The sequence below is a fragment of the Penicillium cataractarum genome (genome assembly GCF_028827025.1).
Source record: "Penicillium cataractarum strain IBT 29864 chromosome Unknown utg000008l, whole genome shotgun sequence".
Classification (NCBI taxonomy): Eukaryota; Fungi; Ascomycota; class Eurotiomycetes; order Eurotiales; family Aspergillaceae; genus Penicillium; species Penicillium cataractarum.
In genome coordinates this window covers 1,914,073-1,942,067 of record NW_026622744.1, presented here as the reverse complement: position 1 = coordinate 1,942,067, position 27,995 = coordinate 1,914,073, and the positions used below count along the sequence as shown (strand labels likewise).

The 27,995-nt window shown below is 48.7% G+C and overlaps 9 protein-coding genes across 9 annotated transcripts; 5 read left to right on the top strand and 4 right to left on the bottom strand.

The window, feature by feature from the left end:
• Positions 1-9: 9 nt before the first annotated feature.
• On the top strand, positions 10-1,398 carry N7496_009842 (uridine-cytidine N-ribohydrolase; the record flags this gene model as incomplete). The annotated part of the gene is made up of 5 exons (XM_056702755.1): positions 10-67; positions 124-131; positions 186-390; positions 465-781; positions 856-1,398. The coding sequence occupies 5 exons, from the start codon at positions 10-12 to the stop codon at positions 1,396-1,398; spliced, it is 1,131 nt and encodes a 376-aa protein (XP_056551755.1).
• A 2,854-nt stretch (positions 1,399-4,252) lies between these two features.
• On the top strand, positions 4,253-6,160 carry N7496_009841 (GID4/VID24 family protein; the record flags this gene model as incomplete). Its single annotated transcript, XM_056702754.1, has 3 exons — positions 4,253-4,276; positions 4,369-5,908; positions 5,970-6,160. The coding sequence occupies 3 exons, from the start codon at positions 4,253-4,255 to the stop codon at positions 6,158-6,160; spliced, it is 1,755 nt and encodes a 584-aa protein (XP_056551754.1).
• A 915-nt stretch (positions 6,161-7,075) lies between these two features.
• N7496_009840 (uncharacterized protein) lies at positions 7,076-8,985 on the top strand (the record flags this gene model as incomplete). The annotated part of the gene is made up of 6 exons (XM_056702753.1): positions 7,076-7,203; positions 7,260-7,290; positions 7,352-7,489; positions 7,545-7,595; positions 7,657-7,909; positions 7,973-8,985. The coding sequence occupies 6 exons, from the start codon at positions 7,076-7,078 to the stop codon at positions 8,983-8,985; spliced, it is 1,614 nt and encodes a 537-aa protein (XP_056551753.1).
• A 1,764-nt stretch (positions 8,986-10,749) lies between these two features.
• Positions 10,750-12,659, bottom strand: N7496_009839 (MFS transporter; the record flags this gene model as incomplete). The annotated part of the gene is made up of 4 exons (XM_056702752.1): positions 10,750-10,972; positions 11,021-11,152; positions 11,212-12,198; positions 12,256-12,659. 4 exons carry the CDS (start codon positions 12,657-12,659, stop codon positions 10,750-10,752), a joined length of 1,746 nt encoding a protein of 581 aa, XP_056551752.1.
• A 185-nt stretch (positions 12,660-12,844) lies between these two features.
• N7496_009838 (Protein RDR1) lies at positions 12,845-14,536 on the bottom strand (the record flags this gene model as incomplete). Its single annotated transcript, XM_056702751.1, has 1 exon — positions 12,845-14,536. The coding sequence occupies one exon, from the start codon at positions 14,534-14,536 to the stop codon at positions 12,845-12,847; it is 1,692 nt and encodes a 563-aa protein (XP_056551751.1).
• A 313-nt stretch (positions 14,537-14,849) lies between these two features.
• Positions 14,850-15,914, top strand: N7496_009837 (nitronate monooxygenase; the record flags this gene model as incomplete). The annotated part of the gene is made up of 1 exon (XM_056702750.1): positions 14,850-15,914. One exon carries the CDS (start codon positions 14,850-14,852, stop codon positions 15,912-15,914), a length of 1,065 nt encoding a protein of 354 aa, XP_056551750.1.
• A 1,517-nt stretch (positions 15,915-17,431) lies between these two features.
• N7496_009836 (transcription factor domain-containing protein) lies at positions 17,432-19,427 on the bottom strand (the record flags this gene model as incomplete). The annotated part of the gene is made up of 5 exons (XM_056702749.1): positions 17,432-18,006; positions 18,062-18,324; positions 18,389-18,598; positions 18,670-19,260; positions 19,312-19,427. The coding sequence occupies 5 exons, from the start codon at positions 19,425-19,427 to the stop codon at positions 17,432-17,434; spliced, it is 1,755 nt and encodes a 584-aa protein (XP_056551749.1).
• Positions 19,428-20,411: 984 nt separating this feature from the next.
• N7496_009835 (MDR family MFS transporter) lies at positions 20,412-22,554 on the top strand (the record flags this gene model as incomplete). Its single annotated transcript, XM_056702748.1, has 9 exons — positions 20,412-20,672; positions 20,727-20,803; positions 20,859-20,910; positions 20,960-21,134; positions 21,185-21,208; positions 21,261-21,332; positions 21,397-21,900; positions 21,960-22,120; positions 22,180-22,554. The coding sequence occupies 9 exons, from the start codon at positions 20,412-20,414 to the stop codon at positions 22,552-22,554; spliced, it is 1,701 nt and encodes a 566-aa protein (XP_056551748.1).
• Positions 22,555-26,307: 3,753 nt separating this feature from the next.
• On the bottom strand, positions 26,308-27,195 carry N7496_009834 (uncharacterized protein; the record flags this gene model as incomplete). The annotated part of the gene is made up of 4 exons (XM_056702747.1): positions 26,308-26,556; positions 26,625-26,752; positions 26,799-26,855; positions 26,973-27,195. 4 exons carry the CDS (start codon positions 27,193-27,195, stop codon positions 26,308-26,310), a joined length of 657 nt encoding a protein of 218 aa, XP_056551747.1.
• Between the last annotated feature and the right edge of the window lie 800 nt (positions 27,196-27,995).

Genomic DNA, 27,995 nt, shown 5'->3' with positions numbered 1-27,995 from the left:
TCACTGAAGATGTTGCCTCAAAATGACAGCACGGACAGAATACCGCTTTGGTTGGACTGCGATCCTGGTTGGTCACTGAAAAACATACTCCAAATCTTTGCTCAGACTAAGTTTATCCTCTAGGACACGATGTATGTCAATACCTACATGACAGCTAAAGACCGGCATGTTTATCTGCTGTCTAGGACGCCTTTGCAATCTTAATTGCAGCGCATCACCCTTCTCTTAATCTTCTTGGAATAACGACTATCCACGGCAATGCTTCTTTGGAGAACACGACCTACAATGCCGGAAGTATTCTAGAAGCTATCGGCAGACCAGAGATCCCGGTCTACCCTGGAAGCCGGAAACCATTTTCGCGCCCTGCATTACATGCTCCAGACATCCACGGTAGGACTCGCCCTTGATACCTGCCTCACAGGCGACCTCGTTATTACAATGCTCTTATCGGTGCTTCTTAACAGGTGAATCCGGCCTTGATGGCACCGATCTTCTGCCGAAACCATCTGTTCCTCCGATTACAAACGAGAACCCCATCCTAGCCATGCGCAACGCACTCTTAGCCCAGCCCAAGGGTACCCCATGGTTGGTTGCAACGGGAACACTGACCAATATTGCCCTGCTATTCGCAACTTTCCCAGAGGTAGCGGAACATATCCAAGGTTTAAGTATCATGGGAGGGGCTATCGGTGAAGGATTCACAGATGCCCCCATGAGTAGGCTTCCTGGGGAAAAGTCCCGTATTGGAAACGTCACACCCTGGGCCGAATTCAATCTCTATGTAAGTTTTGTCTTTGTCCTGGTTTATCGTTGGGGCGGCGACAAAGTCCTGACTCAATGACCCTCTTGGCATAGTGTGATCCCGAGTCTTCCGAGTCCATATTCAGTAATCCTGTTCTGGCTCCTAAGACCACGATAGCCGCGTTGGATCTGACCCACCAAGTTCTCGCATCTCAGGATGTGCAGACACGTATCTTACATGGTGGAAGGGATCCGTCACAGCCACCCACGATAATTCGACAGATATTGCACGCTCTACTCACCTTCTTTGCGGCAACGTACGAGAAAGTGTTCGGTCTGGCGACCGGCCCTCCGCTGCATGACCCGTTGGCCGTGGCAGTAATCCTATCGACATTGAACCCCACATTTGCCTTGGTGCACCCTCGCGAGGCTCTCCGGTTCGATGACAGGGATGGGGAACGATTTGCTGTGAGCATTGTGACGGACGGCCATCATGGCAAGGATGTCTCTGCCACCGGCCAGGTGGGACGCTCGATTGCTATGCCAGTCACGGGCCCCGGTGTGGCAATTCCAAGAAGTGTTGATCTGGAGGCATTCTGGTCAATAATTCTGGATTGTGTGCAGTTGGCCGACGACTGCAATGCGGCTCGATCATGATGTAGACACTCATAGAGGTGGATATACTTCGAATTAGACTTCATATACCTGGCAATAGTGCACTTCGTAACCCATATCAATAAAGCGATTATATTTGGGACAGTTTGTACTCTACCTGGTTGACTGGAGATGCAATTCGCATCCCAAGAACAGAATAAATATTGTTTCATTGTTGTGTTGCGCGCTACCCGTCGCGATGTCAATTCTACAGCCCGCTTGAGATCTTTATGCGGGGCGGGGCATCCGTCGTGATATATATTCGATCGCTGTAGGCGCGGTGTCACACCCATGGATATTGGGCTGCATGGTATTTGGCCATAAACCGACAAGACATTTACTGAAGGACCATCAAGAAAATGAAAATTAAATAGGAATGGAACGCAAGTAATGTTGATTGATTTCAACAGTGGAGGCCAAAACGGAAAAAAAAGAAAGGCAATGTTCCCTCGAACCGGAATCGAGCCGGTGACCTTTCGGTTATATGATGATCCATTACAGCCGAACGTGATATCCAACTACACCATCGAGGGTTTGATTGCGAAAGTTTCGGCACAGATTGGCTATAGAAAGGAGAAAAGCTAAACTCGCAATTATAAAACGTGCGGAGTGATGGCCCGCCAAATGAAGAGCACTCACAAAAACCGAAAATTCTTGAATATTTATATAGGCTTTGAATATCCTAGCTGCACGGTAACGGCACCTTCTAACGAACTATCACCATCACTATACATGAGACAGTACAATTATTACGGCTCTCGGGACTCATCATAAAGCGTATTCGCCCCCGGCCGTTATCTATGGTCACCTTATGGGCGGCAGGTCTAGAAAGAGGACTTCCTCAAAAAAAGAAAAAACCGTAAAAATTATTAGATCAGAGTAGGACGTGAATAAACTGGAGCGTTGAGAGAAGCAAGAAAAAAAGAAGATGCAATGTTCCCTCGAACCGGAATCGAGCCGGTGACCTTTCGGTTATATGATAGTCCATTACAGCCGAACGTGATATCCAACTACACCATCGAGGGTTTTGATTGCGAAGATCTGCAAGAAAACATGCCATATAAACCAAAAGAAGCTCTATCCCGCGCCGTCCAAATCAATGTGTTTGTTCAACAGGCGGCCACGAGCTATTAAAATTGGCATGCATATTGTAGTGTCCCATGGGCACACTCGCTCCAGGCCGGGTAGGTCCTATGCCCCACTAAACACCCTTACAAAATGTGCTGCTTAAAATTCTGGTCTCTGATTGTATGTCTATCATCCAGACCTTCATTACATGAATTAAAACACGCCGCGGAAATTGCTACGCTGACCAAAAGCCCGAGCAGACCAACGCAATAGTGTTAAACCCCTGCATTTTGCGGTATCTCATACCATCGGTTTGCGGGAAGGGAAGAAATTTAAGCATAGGACGCTTTCTGGGGCTGTTGCTAACAGCTCCGTCAGCTTACGCAGGTGGTCATGAATATCAAGGCCCTGACGGCTTTCGGGCCCTCCAAACTCGATTCACATCACTCGGAGAGTTGAGTTAGCTAGCTTGTTCAGTGTAAATCATTTTTTCATCTTCGAAAACCTGCTCTAAGTGGCTCTTGGTTGGTAATCCACATGGTCAGGCCAGGTCCACCTAGTCCAAAAGTACAAAGATAGTTTGTTGCGAATCTTGCTAACCCGGTGGTAATGTATCTGTAGGCTTCATTGGTTGTTATTTTTTTTTGCTCCAAAGGAGCATCGCCCATGCGAGAGATACTTCTCCATGAAGCCCGTGTGCTAGCGCAGTTGCCAAATATGTTCGATGTCACTGGAGTTGTAAGTGAACACCGCCTTGCTCGAAAATGTACGGAGTAGGCTCAGGTCCAAGTCCATGGACGGGTCATCTGTCCTGTAGTCTGCAGTATGTCTGCTCAGAGCATCGAAAGTGTCCTGCACAACTTTTGTATAGGTTTGTCCTGGATGCTTGCAGCCCAGCGCCACTGGCCTCATTGGTCGGTACATTCGATGAGAAGCCATTGAACTATAGCCTGGATATTTTCAATGATTCATATCTTCATCGTGATGCCATTAGGTCTTTCTGTGGATCATAGGCTGCCATGGACTTTCCAAGTCCAGGCTCGAAGCCAAGATGGAAGATATAACCATATCCACGGAGGCTAAGAGCACCTCAGCCAAGCAATGCTATCGGAGACGCTCCGTTAACCTGGCGGTAAAATGTTGAACATACGAGGCGCAAGCCCTGGGGACCAGTTGACGGCCGATATTGTTCCGTGACAGCTCCGCACGTGGCTCGGCCTAGACTCCGAGATTTGACTTGGACCGAGGACTCGGGGTATATGATAAAATGGAGATCCTGCAATCTGTATCAATCTGATATGCGTGCTTGATGCATGAGAACCCTGTTAATAGGCGGGAACTGAGGTTCTCCTATGGGAAAGACTCCCTCATGCTGTGTCTCGGGTAGGATAGGAAGATGCGTAGTCCGTCGACACTGGCAAAGTTAATCGAAATTCAGTTGATCAATTTAGTCCACGGGGTAGATAACTTCAAAAGAGTGAAAACATATCATCTTGGTGTGGAGCATCAAAGGTCCTTCGTGGACGCGGAGAAACGGACGTCATGTTATGCGCTGCTTCTCCACATTTTTATGAAGACAAAGCCAACCCAAACTCCGTCATCTTCGGCATCGGCTTGCAACAACACCCTCTTCTCTTCTCTCACTCTTCCTCAACACCACCGATCGGGCATACTGCCAACAATCAACATCAAATACACTTTCCGGGGTTAGTCTGCTGCATACTCCCCGGTTGATCCACCTGCCGACCTCCCTTACGGCGGATTCCGGCCCCAGCGCCTCCCCGAGGAGATGCCGCCTCCCAACTCGGCATCAGTATGTTATGGCCCTTCGTGCCCTTGGACCGCTTCATCCCTTTAGTTCTACGCGGTCTTCGACCTGTCCACTAACGCGCTTGACTGCTCTAGCACGGCACACCAGTCCTGTCACCCACCACACTCGTGCCCGAACCGTTGTCGCGACGATCGTCGGTTCCCGACTCCCCGGTCCCTGTGGAGAGCGATAACGCCCACGACGATAATGTGAACTTCCTTCGGTCTCGATCCTTACTGTACAATCCGCTACTACCGTCACTCAGCCGACATCGCCGTCGTCGATACCAGACTTCGCATCCCCGACAGATGGAAGAACCGTCGGCCGACGACCGGATGGACCTGGACGACCCCAGCAACCTCCGGTTATCCGTCGAAATCAACCGTCGCATCCCTATCGTCCGACGTCAACGTGAAGAGCCCAGAAGTGTGCCTAACTACGAGACCCGCCGGTCGAATTCGCGCTCCTTGTATGGATGGGCCCCTGGGTCAGATGACGAGGACGAGGATCCCCGCCACGAAGAATCGGATGGTGACCAGATCCAACCTTTCCTCCACGCAGTTCCAGATCGCAACGCCACGTCAAGTCGATCTCGCCGACATGAATCAACAGCGCACACACCCCCGATTGCAGTCGGGGATGGTCCTACCGAGGGTTCCAATCGATGGTTGAACGGGCCGATCCCGATGGAGCTGTTGCAGTCGACAAGGCGACAGCCGAGATTGGCGAGAACGCGGACACTGGAGAGCTTTCTGTTGGATCGGTATGGGGCTCGGCCAAACGATGAGTTTGAAGAGACCGAGCGGACGGGGGGTTCATCATCCACAAGAGCCTACCGATATCGTCCGCCCAACAGGGGCGACTCACAACGACCTCTAACTCATAGCGACCTGCGCGCCCGGGTTGCTGCACATCGGCAACTCCATTCGAGTACCCCTGGCGACTCGGTTCTGAAGGATACCATCAACTACCTCGAACGTCTCCGATATTCCAATTCCTTTGAGGAGAGCATCAGCTCCGCGGCCGCAACGGGCTTCATCTCATTGGAGAACTTCTCGTTGAAGGACAGCGACTTCATTCTGGACATCAACACCATTGTGCCACCGGCACCCTGCTCATGGTTGCGGCCTGGAGTGGTATTCTCTGGCTGCCAACGGGCTGCGAACGCGAGCTGTTCTGTATTGTCCCAGCGCGTGCAAAGTCCCCACACGCCCAGCGAGCCAGTGATCGTCAACGGCAGCGACAGTACCCGCATCAGTGTTTATACGTCAAACGGGCGAAGGTATCTTGCCAATGCGCGGGATGAGAACTGGCCTGTCAAGGTCACAATTCACAGCATAAACTACACGGACATGACGTTGTCCGGTACCATGGAGGCCTACAATATCCCCGACAAGTCGTCACCAACCCATGATGCGCATATCGTGACGTTCTTGGAGGGAGAAATCATCGACTTCAACAAGCATACCCTTGAGACTAAGAACTTCAAGGCGGATGCGGATATCGATAGCACATATTGGCCGGAACTGCAGCCATTCAAGGATCTGCCCGATTCTGAAATTGCCAAGAACCTCGTGAGCAAGAAATGGATTACCGAGGAATTGGTTCAAGGGTGGATCCTTATGAGATGGAAAGGTAAATTTACATCCAGAATGTTACAATTTTTTTTGTATTGACTTAACTGACTCGATCTCAGAGCGATGCTTCATTACTCCAACCGATGCGCGTCAGGGTCTTACAATATCCGGCTTCTACTACATCTCTCTCCGACGTGAAGATGGCCACATTAATGGCTTGTATTATGACCCAGGCAGCTCGCCTTACCAGCAACTGTCTCTGAAACCAGAAACGACGAAAATGGTTCGACCTTCCTACAGCTTCCGCTAGTCGGATGAACCCCGTGCAATAGGTAGGTCACACCGTTTTGATGCTCGTGGCTAGTCTGTGGTATTGAGCAGCATGGAGCTATTCAGGTCTTCCTTTGGGATATGGCCAATGGTGGCCCCTGGAAATTCTACAAACTTTCTGCCTCTTTGTGGCGTTTGGGGAAAACTTCGGGATGATAACTCATATTATGATCGACTGTTGGCCTCTGTTATTTTATTTTGCATAGCTGGATGGAGTTGTATTGTGTATTCAGTCCACTGACACTGCACATGTTATGGAAAGGGTCTCTTCCCGGTCTCATCTTTCTTGTTCTTTGGATAAAGACATTGTTTCCTGCATTACTAGCAACCCTCCAAAATTTCATTATATCATTCAGTTCTTGGATCCGGTGCTCGACTACTTCGATGACTCCCCTGGGGCTTGGCATGCAATTTCCTCTCGCTTGCAGTTTCCTGCAGAACGGCATAGACTCGGTGCCAATTCAGAAATCAATGAGAACCACCAGCCGATTCTGGTTATAATCCGGGGACGCGGGGAGAAGAGTGGAGATAACGAAGATTGCACTTCTGCTCTCCACGGATCTCGCTTCAGAATAACCTCCGTTGCATACTGATCCGTGGCTGACTGTTCAGTGTGGATCATCGTGATGCGTCGGTTGCCCTGCAGCCAGCTCCATGACCGCGTGTACCTGCCCGATCTCACTACGCGATCTATGCAGGGGTTACATGTGGCCCTGTCGATCATTGGACATCACGTTGTGATATTCCCGCTGGTCTCACGCATCTCAAGCTGTCTATTCCTGCAGGACAAGGGTCTCACAGCATACCCCGCTGTGTTTGCAGTATTTAATGAGCACCTCGTGGCCCCGGAATCGACAGTTTTATTACAATTGACTCTTTTGTTAAAATCCCCGCAATGCATCTGCGCTGTATCTCGTTGTTGACGGCTGCGGCTGGCTTGGCTTTGCAGCCTGCTGGTGCTGTGCCCCACTCTCCTAGGGACCAGGATGCTGGTACTTGCAAGAAGACCACAGTTGCTATCTTGTAAGTATTGAGCCCCAGTCGATGGATTGCATGACCAATTAACTAATGCCACGAAGAGGAGGTGGAATTGCTGGGATTGCTGCAGCAGTAAGTACTTCTCGCCAGTCGGATTTATTCCTGCCAAGCAATGTGTTCTGACTGCCTGCAGCAAGCATTGGCCAATGCCTCGGTGCATGACTTTGCTATTCTCGAATACCGCGACACCATTGGTGGTCGTGCCTGGCATAAGCCATTTGGCAAGGACAAGGATGGAAAGCCTTATATCATTGAGATGGGTGCCAATTGGGTACGTACGAGACCTCTTCTAGTCTATGTGGAGATTGCTAATGTAAACGAACTAGGTCCAAGGCCTTGGGAACCCCGGTGGTCCTCAGAATCCTATATGGAGCTTGGTATGTTATCATGTCCCTGATGTTCAACACTCCAAAGCCTATGATCTAATGAATGTCATAGGCCCAAAAATATCAGCTGAAGACCCAGTACTCTGACTATGACAATATCTCGACTTATAATGAGCATGGCTACAAAGACTACAGCCATCTGTTGAGCGAGTACGATGATGCTTATGATATTGCCAACGCAAAGGCTGGAGAGATTCTTCTCAACAATCTGCAAGACCAGAGTGCCCAATCTGGTCTTGCACTGGCTGGATGGAACCCCAAGAAGCACGACATGGAGGCCCAGGCTGTCGATTGGTGGAAATGGGGTAAGGAGGAAATTCATTGTAACGATATTTTAGTGAGATCTATTGGCTGACACGAGAATTCAGATTTCGAGGACAACTTTACGCCCTTAGAAAGCTCCCTCGTTTATGGCTGTGCTGGCGACAACCTGACCGTGAACGGATTCAGTGATCATGATAACTTTGTCCTTGATCAACGAGGCTTCAACACAATCATCAAAGGCATGGCGTCCGAATTTATGAAAGAAAATGACCCACGCCTACACCTCAACACAGAGGTCACCGAGATTCAGTACAGCAAAGACGGTGTCACTATTCACAACAAGGATGGAAGCTGTGTCAGCGCGGCATATGCCATCTGCACCTTCTCCCTAGGCGTCCTGCAAAACGACGCAGTTAAATTTACCCCCTCCTTGCCCGAATGGAAACAAACCGCGATCCAGAAATTTACCATGGGAACTTACACCAAGATCTTCATGCAATTTAACGAAACCTTCTGGCCCAAGAACACTCAGTACTTCCTCTACGCCGATCCCGCCATGCGTGGCTGGTATCCCGTCTTCCAATCCCTTTCAATGCCCGAGTTCTTCCCCGACAGTAACATCCTCTTCGTGACTGTCACAAATGAGCTCGCCTGGCGTGCAGAGCGACAATCAGACGAAGAGACAAAGCAAGAAATCATGGCCGTTCTCCGGAAAATGTTCCCAGACCAGCAAATCCCCGAGCCAACGGCTTTTCTGTATCCACGCTGGAGCACCGAACCTTGGTCGTACGGCAGCTACTCGAACTGGCCACCGGCAACAACCCTCGAGATGCATGAGAACCTACGTGCTAATGCAGGCCGGCTCTGGTTCGCTGGTGAAGCGACTAGTCCCACGTACTTTGGTTTCCTTCACGGGGCGTGGTTCGAGGGCCGTGATGCTGGGCAGAATATTGCTGCTATTATGCAGAACCGTTGCGTCAATGTGGAGTCGGATAAGCTCCGCGAGTGTGGTCCCCGGAAACACTGGGAGACTTTGCATGGAACCACACCCTTGGCTGATTATAGTGCGCTGACGGGATGGATGGCGGATAGTTTCCTCAACACCAACAGCGAGTAGAAAGGTATGGCCTTGATATAGAAGTGGGATATCAGTAGTAGCATGAGACGAAGATACTGGAATTTTATAAGATCATATGTTTGCATCGTGAAAATTTGACCGAGGACGTAAGATGGGAGTAAACTCTATAAGTACGCCCTCGGGTACAGGTTGGAGAGTAGGTCTTCATGCACTCGAGGTTAAATGATCTCATCAAATCTCCCTAGAAGAGAGATTTCTAGATCGACATATGTGACAGAGACTGGTGCAGATCAATATATTCCCCCATTATACTGCTGCTGCACGTTGTTAGACTAGAGTCAGGCACTTTGAAGTCTGAGGACATATAAAAAACGTTCTTAACGTAATTCTCAGGGTGCACTTCAGTAACAGTCCCTTGCAGACCTACCCCATAGAATCCAACTCAGCCTGTACCAGGGTTCTAAATGACGTGCATCGGAGCTTATTTAAGCTTAATCTACTTTTGACAACTATGGAACTTGCCGGCATCGTACTAGTCCTTTCAGGGCACGCCTGCCTATTTAGGACACTACTAGTCCCTTTTGAGCGCTGCCTCTGGGATTACAGCCTTCCCCAATGCCTTCTTTTGTTCTTCCCACCCTCCCTCCTCCTTGTTTTCTTCCCACCTCCAACCTCCCACCTTTCCTTCTCCCTTCAATCTCCCTTTCACCCACACGTCTCAACAATATTTCTTTTCCATCCACAAAGACCTTATGAGCATCCCCAGTTGACCCAACCCATCTTGCATTCATCAAACCTTTTGACGAGGACTTTAACCCCGTGCTCCTGATAAAATTTGCACTCCCTCAGGTAAGCTTGTCCATCCTGACCTGGGACCAAGATGCATGATACACCCGCCAGTGTTGCTGACGCGATGACACTTCGTCGTCTGCTCCAGGCCTCTCAAGAATCCCTTTCTCTCCCTGCTGTTTCCATGTTTTCTCTTTGGCATAGGTGACTTGCATCAATATTGGACTTGGTTGCCGTGCGATGAAAATCCTCCCAGTTGCTCTTACGCCATCCAAATACTGAGAGCAGATCTCGGTGTCTGCAGATTCCAGGTGAGTGACGATACCTCCATGGTGGATTCCTCCCAGCTCCCCTTTACGCCAGGCCGAATGCTGAGAGCAGACGTGCGTGCGTGTCTGCAGGTTTACCCAGGCTATTCCGATCTCCTCGAATATCAATCGAGCATCGAATATCTCTTTGTAGTGAGTAACGATTTAAGTTCTCCCAGCTTCCCCATTACGCCACTCGAATGCCGAGAGCAGATCCCGCTGTCTGTTGTTTGTTCTTAGGCCACCTTTCATACTTAGCACACAACCCTATGTTGGTTTTCCATCGAGAAACGACCATCTCCTTTCAGGCAACATAGATGAGCCTGAAGGTCGCTCTAACAGCGGATGGCACTTGGCATATTTATTGGATGCATCCATGATCACCTTGTTCGCGACGCCAGTTTATAAAAACTCGGAGGGGAGCCGCGCGAGGGCCGAAACGGAAAATGTCGATATTCAGAATCGGTGGAAAAGCCTCTTGGCCAAAGAATACTGCATTTTAGACGAGAAAATATTTCAATATGGTTCTTAATCATGATTAAACTGAGACATATGAATGGGAGTCTAGAGGTGAAAACATAAAGGCATATCTAAGTGTCTTTAGATAAGCCAAACTGCTGGAGTCATCCCATGGCCATTCCTAACCGTTGAAGAGGGTCATTAATAATTCGATATTGAAACACGAGTAGTCTCTTATTTATTCAATTTACTTAAAGAGCTTGCTCTTGCCTCTAAGCCACGGCCCATATATCCTGAATGCAAAGGGAATCGGTATCATCACTGCCGCGAGGCAACCGAGGAGTGTGCAAGCCCACTGTACTCCCATATTCTGAAACATCTGCTTGGAAAACAGGGGAAATCCAGAGGCGACCAATGAGCGAAGTATGATATTTGCTGCCACCGTCGATGCTGCCCTGTCATAATCAAGCCTGTTAGATTTGTGACTTCCAATCCAAGTGGCACATATGTAAGCTTACAGAGGCAAGTAGGCATCGACAAGGTAGATGAAGCATGGAAAGAAGACGCACAAAACGCCAAATCCAATAAAGCCTCCAGCGACTGTGGGAGCGGCCCAGTGAATTGCAGGAGTAAAACCAGTCCAACCAAACCTGAAATGATAGAATAAATTAGCCGCAAGCCCTTTACTTATTATTCTTGAATCACTCACCAGAAGATTCCAATTGCGAAGACTGGGGCTCCCAACAAGGCCGGACGGAGACGCCATTCAGGGACCGGCACGATCTTGTCTTCTACCATTTTCTTCGTGTAGGTCACATACTGGAAGAGAATAAAGCTGCAGGCAAGTATCTGGCCAATGATGAGTCCAACAAAGGGCAGTCCGCTAACTCCAGGTTTCATGCCGTGTATGGACTCGAAGACATACTGATATGCTTCCAAAAGCGCGTACACGAGCCCGTAGATGAAGGACATATACATTGACACCAAGAGGATAATCGGTTCCGTCACCAGCATCCTCAGTGGGCGAGTGAAGTATTTCTTGACAAGTGCCCGGGAGTCCACTTCTAATCGTTCTTGTTTAGCATGGATTCCCCAGTTACCTGTCTGGTGGCGAAGCCTGGCAGCCTTTTCGATGAGAATGCATGGCGCATACGTTTCTCGCAAAAACAATATGGAGATGGCTCCATTTGCAAAACACAAGATCGACGGAATATATAGCGTCCACCGCCAGCCAAGAGAACTTGACACAACGAAGCCCCCCGTGAATGGCGCACTGAATGGTCCGACAAAGACCGTCAGCGCGTAGAGAGCAATTGCTGTACCACGGTAGGTATTATCAAAGAGATCGGAAAGTACCCCGGGTACGACAGTGAGCTGACTTGAGCCACACATGCCAGCGAAGAAGCGACATATGATGAGCGTCTGTATATCCTTTGCGACAGCAGACGCGATGGTGAAAATACCGCCACCGAGTATTGCAATCGTGAGAGGCCACTTGCGTCCTTTCAACTCCGACATAGGTGCCCAGAGCATTGGTCCTGCCGCAAATCCGAGCACGTATAAACTTGTTCCTAAGGTACCGACTTCAGAGGAGACCCCGAACTCTCTGCTGGCTTGATCGGTCCCCGGTGCGAACACGGCGCTGGTGAATGACACGATGAATGTTCCACTGCAGACAAGAATAGAAATGAATAGCCTTGTTGTATTTCAAGTCAGTAGGAATTATGATAAACGGCCTGAAAGGGCAGCTTACTTGGTAGAGAACTTCCAGTTGTATGGGTGTGCGGGATCGTCGATACCGTCGAAGTCGACAACATAATTCTCGGAGTCAGGGGGTGTTGGTGGGAATGGTCTACCCATGCCCATAAGAAGCTTTTCGGTCATTGTGTTTGGGCCGAAAAACAAATGCTCGATGTTGATTTTGGAGGGCGGGCCGAATATGCTACGTTGTGTTCGGCCAACTGGGCACGTTGCACTCGGCCTGTAGAGAAGGGGCGTGATCTGTGACACTGACTCCTCGGACGAAAAAGAGACAAGCTGTTTTGGAGATTCAGGAAGTACAGATACATTCCGACTACTATTTAACAATCTCTTCTCATATGGCATATGCTGGTATACTGAACGGGGCTTGGTTGGGGTTTGCGGCAATTGCGGCATCTCAACCGCGGGGCTACGTGCCGTCCTGTATTGTTTACAAATCACCCACAGATACGCCTACTAAGCGGGTAAGTTCTTTGATTATCCACTTTTAATGGAGAAATGATGGAGAAAGCTAAACTCATCGATGTACCATGATTGGTTTGAGGTCTTGCTTGAAGTCAGCATGGAGAAATACGAGCATCTCAACCCGAGCCATCAAATAACGAGGTATCGATCATATCTGCGTTCAGGAACTGATCAAGATCAACCCTTTGAAGACCAGGCAAATCAGCTACAAGTGCACCCAGCCATGAATACTCCTCGGAGTTAGGATCGAGTTGTGGCGGCGATTCGAGCGGACTTTCTTGCTGATGCACATTCAGCGCCTCACCGAGAACCGCAAGGTCATCTTTCCTACGCTGTTGATGCAGCATTACGAGCAAACAGGCTGCCCTATAAGCCTCCCTCATCGTTTCGGTATCATATGTGGAAGCGACTAGCTCGACGGTCTGCATCGCCTCTGGGAGCATGGCAAGAGACGAACGAGTGTCCATGACAAGCAGAACGCAGATGATGTGAAAAGGCACGTTGGCAACTTGATGCCATGGAGAGCAGTCCATGACCATACCTCGTGCGCAGCCAAGTCCTTTCTTCAACAATCGCAACACCTTCGCCGCGAGCTCAGAAGGGATATCGAGGTTTTGGGTATGGATGCGTCGAAGGATACAGAGAACAAGGTTACACTGCGCCATAACCGATGGGGGCTGAGTATGAGTACCTTCTAGAAGACTGGAAAGTGTAGAGGTGAGATCTGTCTCATCTTTTGTCCTGCCTGGATCAAGGCTGACGGAGACTGGGAGGAGCCGGAGAACCTCAACTGTACAGTCACCGGGCTTTGGGGATGGGAGCGCTGGAAGATCGTTTTTCTGGAAAGAAACTCTGGAGAGACCGAGGTCATAAGAAGTCCACACGTTCAAATGATGTGCAACACCAACAAGCCGTCTCTGAATATCTGGATCACACTGCACTCTTGGCGGCAGAACCGAATGTGACTCTGGGTGGAGTCCTGAAGCTTCGACTAGGTGCATCAACGTGGAACTAGCAATCCACGTGGAGTGTGGTGAGTCTGTCATCCGCAAATAAATAGACCGCAGAGTCCATCCCGTCAATAGATCGATGGACGGAGGACCAGAGAGATGCTGCATGTCTAGCACGGCACGAGCTGTCCGGATGAGATGCTGCTCCGTGATTGTAGCATCTCGCAACGAGAACAAGCACCCGAGAGCCGCCACACCTGCTAGTGTACTATCGTAGATATCCCATAGAAGGGGAGATTTCCAACGAAGATCTAGTCGTTCGAAAAAGGCGCCCCGATCGATGAATCCATAACATGGGTGGACTTTATCGAAATAAACCAGAGCCATAGCCTTCATATGATCAAGCGCTGCGATCTCTACAATCGGCAATGTGGAGGTCGAAGTGATTGGAGATGCCGGTTGTCTGGTGCCAATGTTCCAGCTAAATAGATTGAGCTTGGGAGCTTTGGCAGGATCGATCTTGAGGCCAAGCTTCCTGACAAAGGCGGCCCCTGAATTGGCCTCCATGCGTCGCACCAGTCCACCCCGGTCGGCCTCAACCTCGATGGGCTCGGTAATGCTAGGCCTAGAGGTACTTTTTGGTGGAGAGTGGGCTTTAGGCTGGGCATCTGGGGTGGGATCCCTCACTTTGCGGGATCTCGGCCGGCGCGCAAGATAATAACAGTCATAGCCCCAAGACGTGCATGTACAACAGGGTTCACGCCCATCACATTTTCGCTTACGCTCTCTGCAAGGAATACAGGCTAACAGAGCCCGTTTGCGCTTCAGCGAATTCGGTGTCTCCAGTTGTGTATCCATTCCGATGCGGCTTCAAGGGACGATGAGGTGCTTGCCGTGGCTCGGGAGGAATGAAAGGTGGATGGATGTTGCGGGAGCTGCGGGTTTTACGGGACTAGCGGGAAGAGACGTCATCGTTTAGCAGCCCCGTCAACTACAATGAAGGTTATTGCGGGAAGCAACACAGACTGTATTACAAACGAACTGTTTTCATGCCTCGGTACACGCAGGAGGCTAGATTCTCATTATTCATATGATAATACAAGAATAAAGCCAGCCAAGTCTGCACCTTTGTTCCACAAACACACTTTGAACATCCTCCAAAACACCAGCAATGGCGGCCAAGCTGTTATCACGCTACTCCTGGGCAACCAGCCCCTTCATTGTAAGCGCGCCAATGCGCGTTATGTCCGGCCCAGCTCTGGCTCTCGCAGTGTCCAGAGCAGGAGGACTGGGCTTCATCGGCCCCGGGGCCAAGACCCAGGACACCGAAGTTGATCTTGAACAAGCATCGAAGCTAGTGGAGCAGACACGGGCCTCCTCGTCCGTCTTTGACAAATTGTCAACAACCAACTCTGTATTGCCCGTCGGTATTGGCTACCAGCTTTGGGGAGACGACGTCAACGTGGCTGTCGCTGCGATCGGACGTTTCAAGCCTTGTGCAGCCTGGCTGTACGCTCCCAAACATAGCCTGAAGGAATTCGATGACTGGTCTCGTCGAATCAGACAGGTATCCCCAGAGACTCAAATCTGGATTCAGATCGGTACTTTGAAGGAAGCCAAGCAGCTCCTCACAAACTCCGAGAAGCCCGATGTCGTCGTTATCCAGGGAGCGGAATCAGGCGGTCATGGACGAGCGAAGGATGGAATGGGCCTCATGGCTCTGTTCCCCGAGATTGCAGATGCCATGGAAGGTAGTCAGATCCCTCTGCTCGCCGCAGGTGGTATTGCTGATGGACGGGGCGTTGCAGCGACGCTGTGCCTGGGTGCTTCAGGCGTGGTGTTGGGGACACGATTCCTGGCTGCGAGTGAAGCACGGATTAGCAAAGGATATCAGAATGAGGTTGTTCGAGCCTCTGACGGGGCTACTTCCACGACACGGACACTACTGTATAACCATCTCCGAGGCACGTTTGGGTGGCCAGCCGAGTACAGCCCCAGAACGATTATCAACAAGTCATTCATCGAGCACCAAGCTGGCCACACATTCGATGATCTCAAAGTACTCCATGACGAGGCCATGAAGAAGGGTGATAGTGCCTGGGGACCCGAGGGACGGGTTGCGACGTATGCAGGAGCTTCAATCGGATTGATACACGAGGTCGCTGATGCTGGAGATATCGTTCATGGGCTGCAAAAGGATGCCCTCAAGCGGATACAATCAGCTGGTTCCAACTAGACAATGCACAGTATCTCGTTCCAAGAGTACATGGTGGTAATGATTGTATTCTCTTAGTTGAAGCGCATCTTGCGGTAAACAATATTCCCGTTGAGGAAGGCACAATATCGCTCGCCTTTAAATATCTCATCTCCCCAAGCCTTCTCCCAAAATTTCTTCTTCCTTCAACTCCCCACTCCTCAACCACTTTCTCCACTGATCTCCCAACCTTCTTTTGACCCTCCTGGCTCTTACCCACGAGGGGTTCAACCTTCTTCGGACATCATGTCTTTCTTCGAGCACTACCTCTTGGCCTTCGAGATGTCCTCATCCTCTTCTATCCCCTCGACTGGGTCTCCCAAGTACTTCGCCTGGCCCTTCTTCTCTCTTCAAGATTTCTTCTCATCCTCCCAGGATTCTTTGAAGTCTCTCTTCTCTCAACTTCGTGTTGACTCTTTCTCTTCCACCAAGTGATTTCATGTCTGGCGTGTCCGGTCCTCTGAAACTCCTTATCTGTCAACAACACGTCCACAAAACACGTCTGCATCCATGACACGTTAACATCACGACACGTACACACCATCACACATCCACAACTTAACGTGCTCACCTGGCCCTTCGCCACCTTGGCCCATCACTCCTTTGGCCCTCCATCATCATGGCCCTATCCGATGGCATGCAGAGTCAAGCATAAAGGTATGAATGTTTCCAGTATCTTCATCACCCTCAACACAGCTAACCGTCCCACTAGGAGCCTACATTAACGTTCTTGAGTGAACCTCGGCAGCAATGACCTTGTTGACGAGCCTGTGTAGGGCGTGGTTGACTACAACAGAAGTCTCCACTGCCACACATTTCAGCCTCCATCGCCCAAACTCTGCTAGGAGATACTAACTTCACAGATCAATGAAAAGAGAGGGAAAACCAACAAACCATCGTTCTATGCCACACAAGTCAGCCTCCTCTTGGATTCTGCGAGCATAATAATCAACCACCATCAACCACCATCAACCACCACCAACCATCAGTCACAAGGTATATTCCTTGCCTCGTCGTGAATACATTGAATTGTGTTTAACTGTTACATTTATAGGTCAATTTTTCAACACTCTCCGACAAGTCTCCATCTACATACCGAAGCAGCTACGCCCCACAAAACTTTCAACCACCACATGATAGAGTTTCCGCCCTTTCATCACAGATATTAGACCGAGTGTTGTGGAAGAAGGAGAAGAATATGACACATGTTTGTACTCTGAATTCGAAACACCAATTTCTGCAAGTCATCACTTTGAACTTAATGTTGTATCATGGTTATGTTTGTAGCAGACAATAAATTGAAATCCTCAAGTAAAAGAGCTCAATAACAGAACCTTGTACATGTAGATCGGCTTTGAAATTGATTCGCAGAAGGAGAGATCGTCATTGCGCTATTAATATATACGGAGATTGTTATTATGATACAGTGAACAGCTTTCGTCGAATTCATCACGATAGAAAGCAGTCAGATGCAAAACACACCGATTTCGCCTCTCACCTCACATCGAACCAAAAACTTCCATCATCCACGCATCATCAAATCCGCTCATTGGTAAGATGTCAGCGAGGATTGCAGGATTAGGTGGATCAAGAGTATTATCAACACCATTGGAGGGTAAACTCGGGTACCAAATCTCCATCAACTTTGGCTCCCATCCTTCTTTGATGCACTGAACCATCGTCTTTCCCTTCTCGAAAATATTCCATTCCGGCTGATGGGGCACAGCGATATGATCGGCACATTTCTTCATCATATATGCCATTCTGTCGAGGTATTCGAGGACATTGGCTGTGTTTCTCACAAGAGCCTTGTCCCAGGCAGGGTCTTCGAGGATGGAAAGTCTATACAAGCTGACGAGGGCGCGGGAGAATTGGAAGAAGATGGTGAAGCAGACGGCCATGTACTGTTCGGTGGGCACAGATAGCCACAGATCCAACCAAGATTTTGCTGCGTGAAGAGAGGTATAGAGACTTTCTAGTCTATGTAATTCTGGCGAGTTGGGTGTCGAAGGTGCTCGGAGCGCGACTTCGTGGATAGTGAGTTCAGCATTGGCAAGGTAAAACAGAATAGACCCTTTTGGATATTGTCAGCATAAGCCAAGTTGAGGGGAGAGTAGAACGAGACATACTGTCTTGTTGTAGGTGACTTGGAATTGAGCCCTTGACAGATTCCAGCTGTGATTGAAACGCCTTTGTATAAAATGTGGATGAGTAGTGAGTGTCTCCATCACGTTGTAGATGGTACACTTTATCCATGACTAGATGGATCTTGACAAGTGAGACCAGACGCTCATCCTCGGGGCATTCCTTGGCATTCATCAAGATTGAGAGCGATTCTTCCATATGTGGAGTCCATCTGAGAGCGTCGATTCTGGACATCGTCAGGGCAATGCTAAAGAGAGAGGAGTGTTAGCGGATTCCATGCAACTCCAGGATAGACACGAATTTTTGTATACCTCGAAGTGATCAAAAAGCAACCCAACGCTGCTCGCCGTTCTTCCATTGTTCTTGTAGTAGGAATATTTTGCTTGTGACCAACGGCACACTTAAATGCTTGCATTGTAGAAAATTCAGTTGGAACCGGTTTGTTGATACCGAGATCACAAACAAGGCCCATGACTATATGAGCATAGAAGTTGAGAAATGGCCTTCGAGAGTATGTAGTCCTATATTTGATTGAAAATTAATATGATTTGCAATGGTAAGATAACAAACTGAACAGGGTATTCCGACTTACCATGAAATAAAAGTCATGATTCCAAGCAGCATATCCATGCTTGGTGCAACGTCGACAAGTAACTTTTGATGAATGAACTCGGTGATTTTCAAGAAGACAGATTCTCTTTGGATGCTTCCCGGTGTAAGGACTGCCATAATACACAGCCAGAAGAATGGCTTTTCTTGCCGTAGTTGTTGTGAGGTTATATGCGAAGGAATATGCACGTATGGGAGATACTTCATATTCTCAGTCCGGAAGAAGGTGAGAGTCTGCTCGGCTGTCTCCGGAGAGATCGGAAGAGCAGCGCATAGATCCTCTATTGAGTTACTACTCCGAGGCGGCGATGCTGTTGCTGGTGGAGTAGGAATTCCATCGGAATGGAAGCTACATGATGAAACACTGGCTTGACTTTGCGAAGTATGTTGGGCAGTGGCTGGTGATGTGGCTTCCCAATCGGTGGGGATACCGGTGGATGCTCCACTAGTCTGGAGTAATGATACAATGCTATCAAGCTTCGCTTCCAGCTGGGCTGTCCTCGAAGCGGAAGAGCGTCCATTTCGCTTTCGCACCGTTGGCGATGGCCGACATTCCTTACTCAGTCGCTGACATCTAATGGTTATTAGTCAATCAAGCTTTTACTGTTATGATAGCATTACTCACCTCTCGCAGCCATTTCCAGCGGCAAGAAGAATACACTTGCTCTTGGCACGAGAGCAGTTGATGCAAGCTCGGCCATATGGTGCAGGGGTCCCACTTTGGAGCTGGTTGAACGCCATTCCGATATCCGACCGTTGGAGTTCGGGTAGGACAGAGAATGTGCCACGCAGGACTTCGCAGGTGGTAGATTTAGGGGGATCGAGCGCCACAAGGGATTCACTAGAACATATAGCCGCTGCCGATATATCAGGAGATAAAGATTAGGGAAATTTCCCAACACACTCAACGGGCAAAGAGACTTGTCTTGAACAATCGGTCGGGATTGAAACGTCGAAATCCGATCGACTTGTAAATCTCACCCACAGAAAGGCTGTGACTAAGCAGATTACCCTGCCCAAGACGAGAGCTTGATTTACTTAGCACCTCCCTAGAAGATGTTCAAAATAGTATAAATCTAGCAAAAGCGCCATCCTAGTGCATGCCACCTCAGGTAAAACCCAATATTCAGTGTCCCTTTTCATCCCTCAAAGTAGGAGAGCTTACTTGAAATTTATTGAGTTCCAAGTACTACCACTTACATTGGCCAATAGAAACCTTCTCTCTTTCTATTCACCCGAGTCCGACGGCCAGTTGACCTAAGGCGTCAAGTCCATGACGAATAAACGAGCTTTGCTATACGAGTTTTGTTATACGAGCTTCTAGAATCAATAGCTTTCTGCGAGTCATAGTTAGCTCCAACGGTCTGACTCAAATGTATCACGCCCTTCTTTATAATAGCCTGACAGCTTGAAACGCGAGCCTCGTCGGGATTCGGGATTCGGAGTTAGCCAACTCCCCGCGCGACGGTTTCGAATCTTCCCAACTATGACCATAAACAGTAGGCAAAAACTCCGAATTACCACATACGATAGTAAACCCCTGTAACACCGAAGACTTCTTGCAGCTTTGCCCAAAGCTGCTTATTAGCATGGAGTTAAGGATTTGACCACCGATCATTTCTCGTATAAGATTGTGAAGAAGACTCAATGCAATACTTTGTTCTGCTTTCTCTGGTTTCCCAAGCTATCAAGGTATAGGGTGTTGGCTCGTTACGCCACCTCAACATGGCCGAAAAAGACCCGAAGATGTATGACTCTGAAACTGAGACAAAGGAGCAGAATCTGAATTCCCCAGAAACTTCAAAGGAGCTTGGGTCGGATACCAGCTCGACGGGCGAGGTGACAGAGGAGGCTCCAAAAGCAACGCAAGAGTCTATCGAAAATGAAGAGCGGGAGTATATAACAGGGTTGAAACTTGGAATGGTAGTTGTGGGTGTTACTTTGGTCTGTTTCTTAGTACTGCTCGATACTTCTATCATTGTCACCGTGAGTTACCCCAGGGATTGGCCCTTTCCCTTCTGGTAGTTCTGACGCTTCTAGGCGATTCCCGTGATCACAACCCAATTTCATTCCCTGGAGGATTTGGGATGGTATGGTAGCTCATATCAAATTGCTAGGTACGTTATTCAGAGTGATGTAGCCCGTAGGCGTGCCTACTAACACAGCATCCAGCGCTTGCTTGCAACCTCTGGCGGGGAGAATCTATACCAATTTCCGCACAAAAGTGAGTCCCTCGAAGGTATTTGGTCGCAGTTATTCTAATTCGAATATAGTGGGCATTTTTGTCTTTCTTTTTCGTTTTCGAACTGGGCTCGCTTCTTTGCGGCCTTGCGACATCCTCGAAGATGTTGATCGTTGCTCGCGCTGTGGCAGGACTTGGATCTGCAGGATTGATGAATGGTTCTTTGACTATTATTTCATCCTCGGTTCCTCTTCATAAGTCACCTCGTATGTTCGCCTTCACTATGCATCTGATAATCAGCTAACCAGTAACATAGCTCTCATCGGGATAATGATGGGATGTAAGTAATTCCAACTGGCCCTCGAGCCGCATCTCAACTGACCATTGTCTAGTTTGTCAACTCGGAATCGTCCTTGGCCCTCTCTTGGGAGGAGCATTTACCGAATATACAACCTGGAGATGGTGTATGTCTGACTCTACGTTCCCCGAGAGACTAAGAAAAAGCAAGCTCAGCTACTTATCTTGCAGGTTTCTACATCAATCTTCCGATCGGTGCTTTAGTTGCACTTCTCCTCATCTTCATCGATATCCCCGATCAAGCGGCTAAACCCCCATTCAAACAAGTATTCAATACTATAATCCACAATCTAGACCTCACAGGCTTCGTTCTATTTGCACCAGCTGCTATCCAGCTTCTCCTCGCTCTCGAATATGGTCAAAGCCAGTACCCATGGAACAGTGCAACCGTTATTGGCCTTTTCTGCGGAGCAGGAGGCACCTTCATCCTGTTCTTGCTCTGGGAATACCACCAGGGCGATAAAGCGATGATCCCTCTTTCAATGGTTGCAAAGAGAAATGTTTGGTCAAGTTGTCTTGTGATGATGTCGATCTTCGCCGTCACTTTGTGCACTTCGTACTATCTTCCAGTCTACTTCCAGGCTATCCAGAACAAATCGCCCATGTTGAGTGGTGTATACATCCTTCCCAGCATCCTGTCTCAACTGGCGGTGGCCGTCACATCCGGGGCTTTGAGTAAGTGTTTATTGACCCACCTAGAAGTTGATTATGGGCATATACTAACAACTATCCAGTTGGAAAAATGGGATATTACCTTCCATGGGCTGTAGTGTGTGGAATTCTCACATCCATTGGCGGCGGTCTTCTATCGACGTTGACCCCGACCACAACCACCGGGAAATGGGTTGGATATCAAATCCTTGCGGGAGCTGGCCGTGGAGCTGGTTTTCAGACTGTAAGGATATCCTCACCACCATGATACGTACATCTGTTAACGTTTGCTTTCTTATACAGCCTATCATCGCCGTCCAAAACACTCTCCCGCCCAGTCAAATATCAATCGCCATGTCGATCCTAATGTTCATCCAGACCCTTTCCGGCGCAGTCTTCCTCACATTTGCCGATGTGATCTTTTCTACTGGCCTCAAAGACCTAATTCCAAAGTACGCACCCAATGTCAGTTCACAAGTCGTTATTGCTGCAGGTGCCACTGGTATACGGGACGTGGTGTCTACACAGAACCTCCCCGGGGTCTTGAAGGCTTACGCAAAGAGTGTGGACCATGTTTTCTACATGGTTGCTGCAATGGGAGTGTGGGGATTGATCTTCTCTTTTGGGATGGGTTGGAAAGATATTCGCAAGAAGAAGCCTGCTGCTGAACAGGTCTGAGAGACTCTAAGGGACTCGGTTGATAATTTTTCTCCACTCATTGCTTGATGATAGCGCTTCATGTATACTGCATATAATAGAGGGAAATTTCCATGGCTATAGAATATTTTGCATTCAAGACGTCATGAAACTCCGTTAAAAATGAGAAAGCTTCCATGCTAGTCTCTTGCTTCTCTGTCTCTCAATACAAGGACTATCCTTGGTTATCATCATATATAATACCACGCCTGAAAAGCCGTCGCGGTTACCAACGACTCCCTGATCAGCATCGTATCGGAGCCCGGATGCCTCGTTGAGCATTTTTGTAACGCAGAGAGAGGTAGGATCTTCGTTCTCTTGATTCTCAACGTGACTTGTGTAGATGATTCTTGTTTTTTTCTATGTCGTAAATGTTGGTTAGTTAAAGCTTTTATCTGAAAAGGGGACTTTAGCTGTTGGGGGGGGGGGGGGGGGGTAAGGGCGGGCGAGGATTGCGTTAGAGGAAGGCGAGGGGGACGAAGCCAACATGACTGGGTGGGAAATAAGGAGAACGCGCGCTTTCAAGCGGGTTCCCGGTCGATCAGATAATTGGAGGGTGGGAAAAGGGATCTAGTTGAAAGCTTGGAGGCTTTTTCTTGGGCTTACCGCCAGCCTCTTCAGGTGCGGGCCTTTTTCGGTGCTCCGATCTGCCAGACATGTTTAAGTGATTGGCGAATAATAGGCAGGTAACCTCGTATCATTCACGTTGAATTTTCGAGGAAATAGAGGGGAAAGTGAGAGTGCACCCTGTTGCAGGTGACGGCAGGAGCGGTCAACTCTCCAAATCATGCCATATTAAGTAGAACGAACGTTGAGTAAATAGACGCCAGCCTGCAGTATACAAGTGTAGAGGTGATTCCCATCTTAAAGAATCTTCCGAGACGACCGTTACATCTGCTCAAGGTCTTCGTTATAATATCAGTATTACTAATGTACTCCATTGACTCTCAGGTTGACCTATGGATCCCTTGGAATATAAGAGATAAGCTCTCTTGCATAAGAAGCAGCAGCGGCAGCTGCATATCCGTGCCAGTCATCATTCTTATGACTATCACAATAGTCTGAAATGCCGCGAATAACGAGGCAGGGGAAATTTGCCAACACGCCTGCAGCTTCCGTTTCAAAGCACAGGATGTTATATTGTTCGGCTAGAAGATCCCTCAGCCTGCCGTCTGTAATAACCAGCTCACCAGAAGCAATCGTCCCCCTATGAACAACCAGGAAATGATCATTATCCCCATTATCCAAGAGTTGCATGCGTTGGGATGGATTGCACCCACATTGAGCACAAGAAAGTCCAGGGCCAAGGTGCGTATAATCCGCTCGGTACAAAGCGTCTAGCGCTGGATCTGGGCGCGTATACCTCCGCAGCCCCCTGATTTTGTTGTTGATCCTTAGAATGTTGTCCAATAAACAGTCCTCTCTGGACCTTGCGCGTTGTGCAGCAAGGGCCTGAGCAGCGTTGAGAAGTAATGCTGGAGGCGGAGCAAGCGCGCCAGTGCGAACAAAACGAGCCACTTCGGCTCTTCCACGGTCGTATTGCAAGACACCTGAATGCTCTCCTGATGGTTTACTGACCACGACATCGCCGAGTCGTATCATTCCGTTGTCAGTTGTTGTGGGCACCCCGCCTCCAATGCCCACTAAAAGGCAGTATCTCAAGTTTGGGAATGTTGCCCTCGCTTGAGTAATAACTGCTGCAGCTGAGTTATTACCTGTTTGAGGTAATCCGGCAATTACTATGTTGTGGTCCTTGATGCTGCCAAGAGTGTAGACATTAGAGTCTGTGTGAGGCTGAGATAGCGGCTCGTGGTGTTCGTCAAGCATCTCTAACGCAGGGATCTGTTCCACTTCCAACGGACTGATCCATGCGATATAATAATCTTCATGCCGTCGCATTCCTTGTGCTCGATCCCTGCTATTTTCATGGAGGCTTGCTCCCCGATCTGCTGAGATACGGGAACTGAGCAAGGCACGCACCCCAGAAATACAATCCAAAGGATCCTGCTGTACAGAAGCGCAACCCACCTGGAGACAGAAAAGTCTCACTCGTCCGCACAAAACCCACCATACTTCGTGCTCCGCAAGACGTGGAAGAGCTTGTTCGAAGGCTTCCAGTACCTCCTGCATCCAATTGTCATCTGGCCTATGTTCGGATTCCTTCACATCAGTCAGTACAATCTATAATTTGATGAAGCAGTGCCTTGTGGGCTTAAACTTACTGCTGCCTCTCTACAAAGGGGCGCATATTCTCTTGCCAAGCAACTGTGATTATTGTGCCAGCCATATGCTTTACAAAGTCGGCTAGAGTGATTGTTGCTGCATTTGGATCCTTCTCAAGTTCGAGGGGCGCGTTATCGAAATTCCATGATGGGTTGATGAACGCAGTAACCCATGCATGTGTTACCTGAAAGTTTGCCAATAAACCACCCTCAGAGTAGTCATTCAGATGGGGAATTATTCTGCGTCTGAATATGAGCTCTTTTTCCTCGCTTGAGTTTCGTGCAGGTAGTTGAAGCCAGTCTCGGTAGTCTGGGGCCCCGAAGGCAGGAATGAGTGATGGGATATGTTCAACGGCCATTTGGAATTGTTCACCGCCTGGAAAGGCGTCGTGAATTTACTCAAGGGTACCGGCTTAGGTGTTGAAAGCCTCTTAATGAGACGTAACATCCGGGCTTAGGGGAGCCAATATATTTACAAGCCAAAACCTGATCCATGGATGCTGACAGGTACGAAAACAGAGCGGCTGATAGTCCCGATGACAAAATCCAATCAGACGCGCGTGACATGACACAGGTCAGCAGTCGCTGAAGCAAACAGCGAGCAGAAGCATATCTGTTGGTGGCTTTCGTGTTTGGACGATACTTATCCAATCAATTCCGAGTTTGCGAAACCTCACCGCTGAAAGTTGAGCAAAATTGGCGAGGGAGAGAGCACTAGAATGGAAGGAGATCGCCAATAATTGCCAGACATTATCCGTTATATACACGGTGATAGTGAATATGAGAAGAAAATGTTAAAGATAATCTTGAAATTTGTCCAATATACACATAAAAGAAAGAGCCATGATGCTCGAAAACATGCCCCTATCTCGTCGAACGCCAATCAAACACGAAAACAACGCCGGAAACGACTCAACTTAACCAAGGGAGCAACGGTCAATGCGCAGGGCGGCAAATACGACAACGCGCTCCAGGCATCAAGAGATCAAAATGCCCCAGAGAATGCTCGATGGTACATTGTCTTCAAAGCGGTCCACACCTAGGCCTACGTCGCCGCTTCAGGGGCGTTCAGGAAGTTCAGGTGAAGGGGCCTGAAGAGGCTGAAGAGTGAAGCGGTTGGAATAAAATCAAAAGACAAAAACAAAAACAAAAACATACAACAGCCAGGATTCGCATGTGGTCACCCACCATACTACTAACTGGCCGGCGTGTGGCTTAAGTACGGCTGAGCGGACGGGAAGCCCTGTTCTCCACACCCTATGGTCGTATGTACCAGGAACTGTGTTAAAAAGAACTAGATTCTTAGCGATAATTTGAATACAATGCAGAGAGAGCTACTTCCGCGGAATAATAGACGGGGTGATAAGGGTGAGTGCGTAATAGACAAGGTGAGCATCCACGTGAGAGCCGCTTTACTTAAGCGTCCTTTAGGCGGCTGTTTACCTGCGTTTTGGGTGGTTGAGGGCTATAGGCTGGGAGACCTTGGATGGCAACATTGGACCCTTTTGATTCGCTATTGATTATTTACAACCCATTCTAAGAGATTCTTCCACTCGTTGGCCACACTCCAACGAACAACGGCGTCATAATCTCGGCAGGTATGAACCGCATAACTCGACTCAGCTCCGAACAGATTGTCCTTATCCATGCCAGCGAGTGTGATATCCAGGTTGCACATCAGTGTATGGCGTAAATACTCCAGGCAGTGCCCCGTGTGGTGATCAAAGTGATAATTTTCCAGCAAGTTCTCTCGGATCATGTGCTGCCAAAGTGGTGTATTGTCTTAATATGAACTCATGTAAGGTGGTGGTGCTTAGGTCGAAAACTCACCAAACAGTGCATAGCATGAAAGCCATCCACTTGATAGACCAGTTCTCCTGGTGTATCGGGGGTGGGTGCACTCGGGGGTAAGCCATGCTGAGCTGCCCACTCTTCGGTGACGGACACAATGCCATGGTCTAACGTAATGAGCACATTGCACTAACTGAACCGGAGAGCACTTACGCCAGGCCATGTCGTCCCAAGTCTCATAGTAAAAGCTTCCACTCTCGCGGGGCTCACCTAGAGTACTATGATTGCTATAGTCCCAGGTCCTGTTAAATTGGGAGAGAGATCCATCTAGAACGTATAAGTGGTTTTCTGGTGTATTTTCTCCGTTACGATGAACATTAGACTTACAGTCATCCAATTGAGGCTGATGTTGTTCTCTTGCTTTTATCAGAATAAAGTATCCACCAATAAAAAAGGCCACATTAGCCAACTCAAGGAGAAGAAGCCAGAGACATATGGAGGAATATGGAGTCTTGGACTTTTTGCCTTCATCGTCGACAACCCAATACCGACTGTATTCCAACTCACTCGTAACAAGCGGGACGCATTCAGGCTCATGCTTTTCGTCCATACCCGTTATTCAAGCAGGAACACCGAAGAGTATAAAGTATATTGTGGCTGATCCGGGGAGAAGAACAAAGACTTGAGGGCTTGCTATGTAAGTATTTATTATCTGTAGACCACCGGATTCCCACTCAATTTTCTTGTGGGGCATATACTAAGTTAAGTATTAAGGGTTGAAGCTAGTACAGGGCGCAACGTTAGTATGTATCCAATCGCCCAGCCCCTTACAGATGATAATGGCGCCTCTTCTAGCCCTGAATACGTTAGACCAAAACATCTAACTTAAATTAACTCAATTACAAATTATAAGCTCAAGCATAGCACTAACAATACCCAAGTAATTCGTGATAAACAAAACGCGTCTCTTAGGAACGGAGAGGACACCATATAACGCGTTATACTCGAACGATGGCCGGGCTGAGGAATGTCATCTCGGCCCGTTAAGACTAGCTGTAATATGGTCGATTGCAACCCCAATTGGTTTGGAATGTAGGAATACTATAGTTAAGTGGGTGAGAAGCTAGGGCGTATTCCGCCCTGTCCTCCCTCTCTCTAATCCCTAGTACATTCTCACTCCTCTTGGTTAATCTGCCGGTTGGAATTCCCGATGCCAATATAGATGAAGACCTTATGCGAGCCCCAAGCGCTTACTGGTGGCGGTTTCTCGAAGACAACGTCCTTAGATATAAGGCCTCCCGCGACTGAAGGGTGAGAGCTGAGGATTCCGGCCACCGCCCAGATGGGCAGGGATGGGCTGCGGTATCCGGCCATCGGAAGAGGTCCCTAGAATCCTTCGACAGTCCAGGG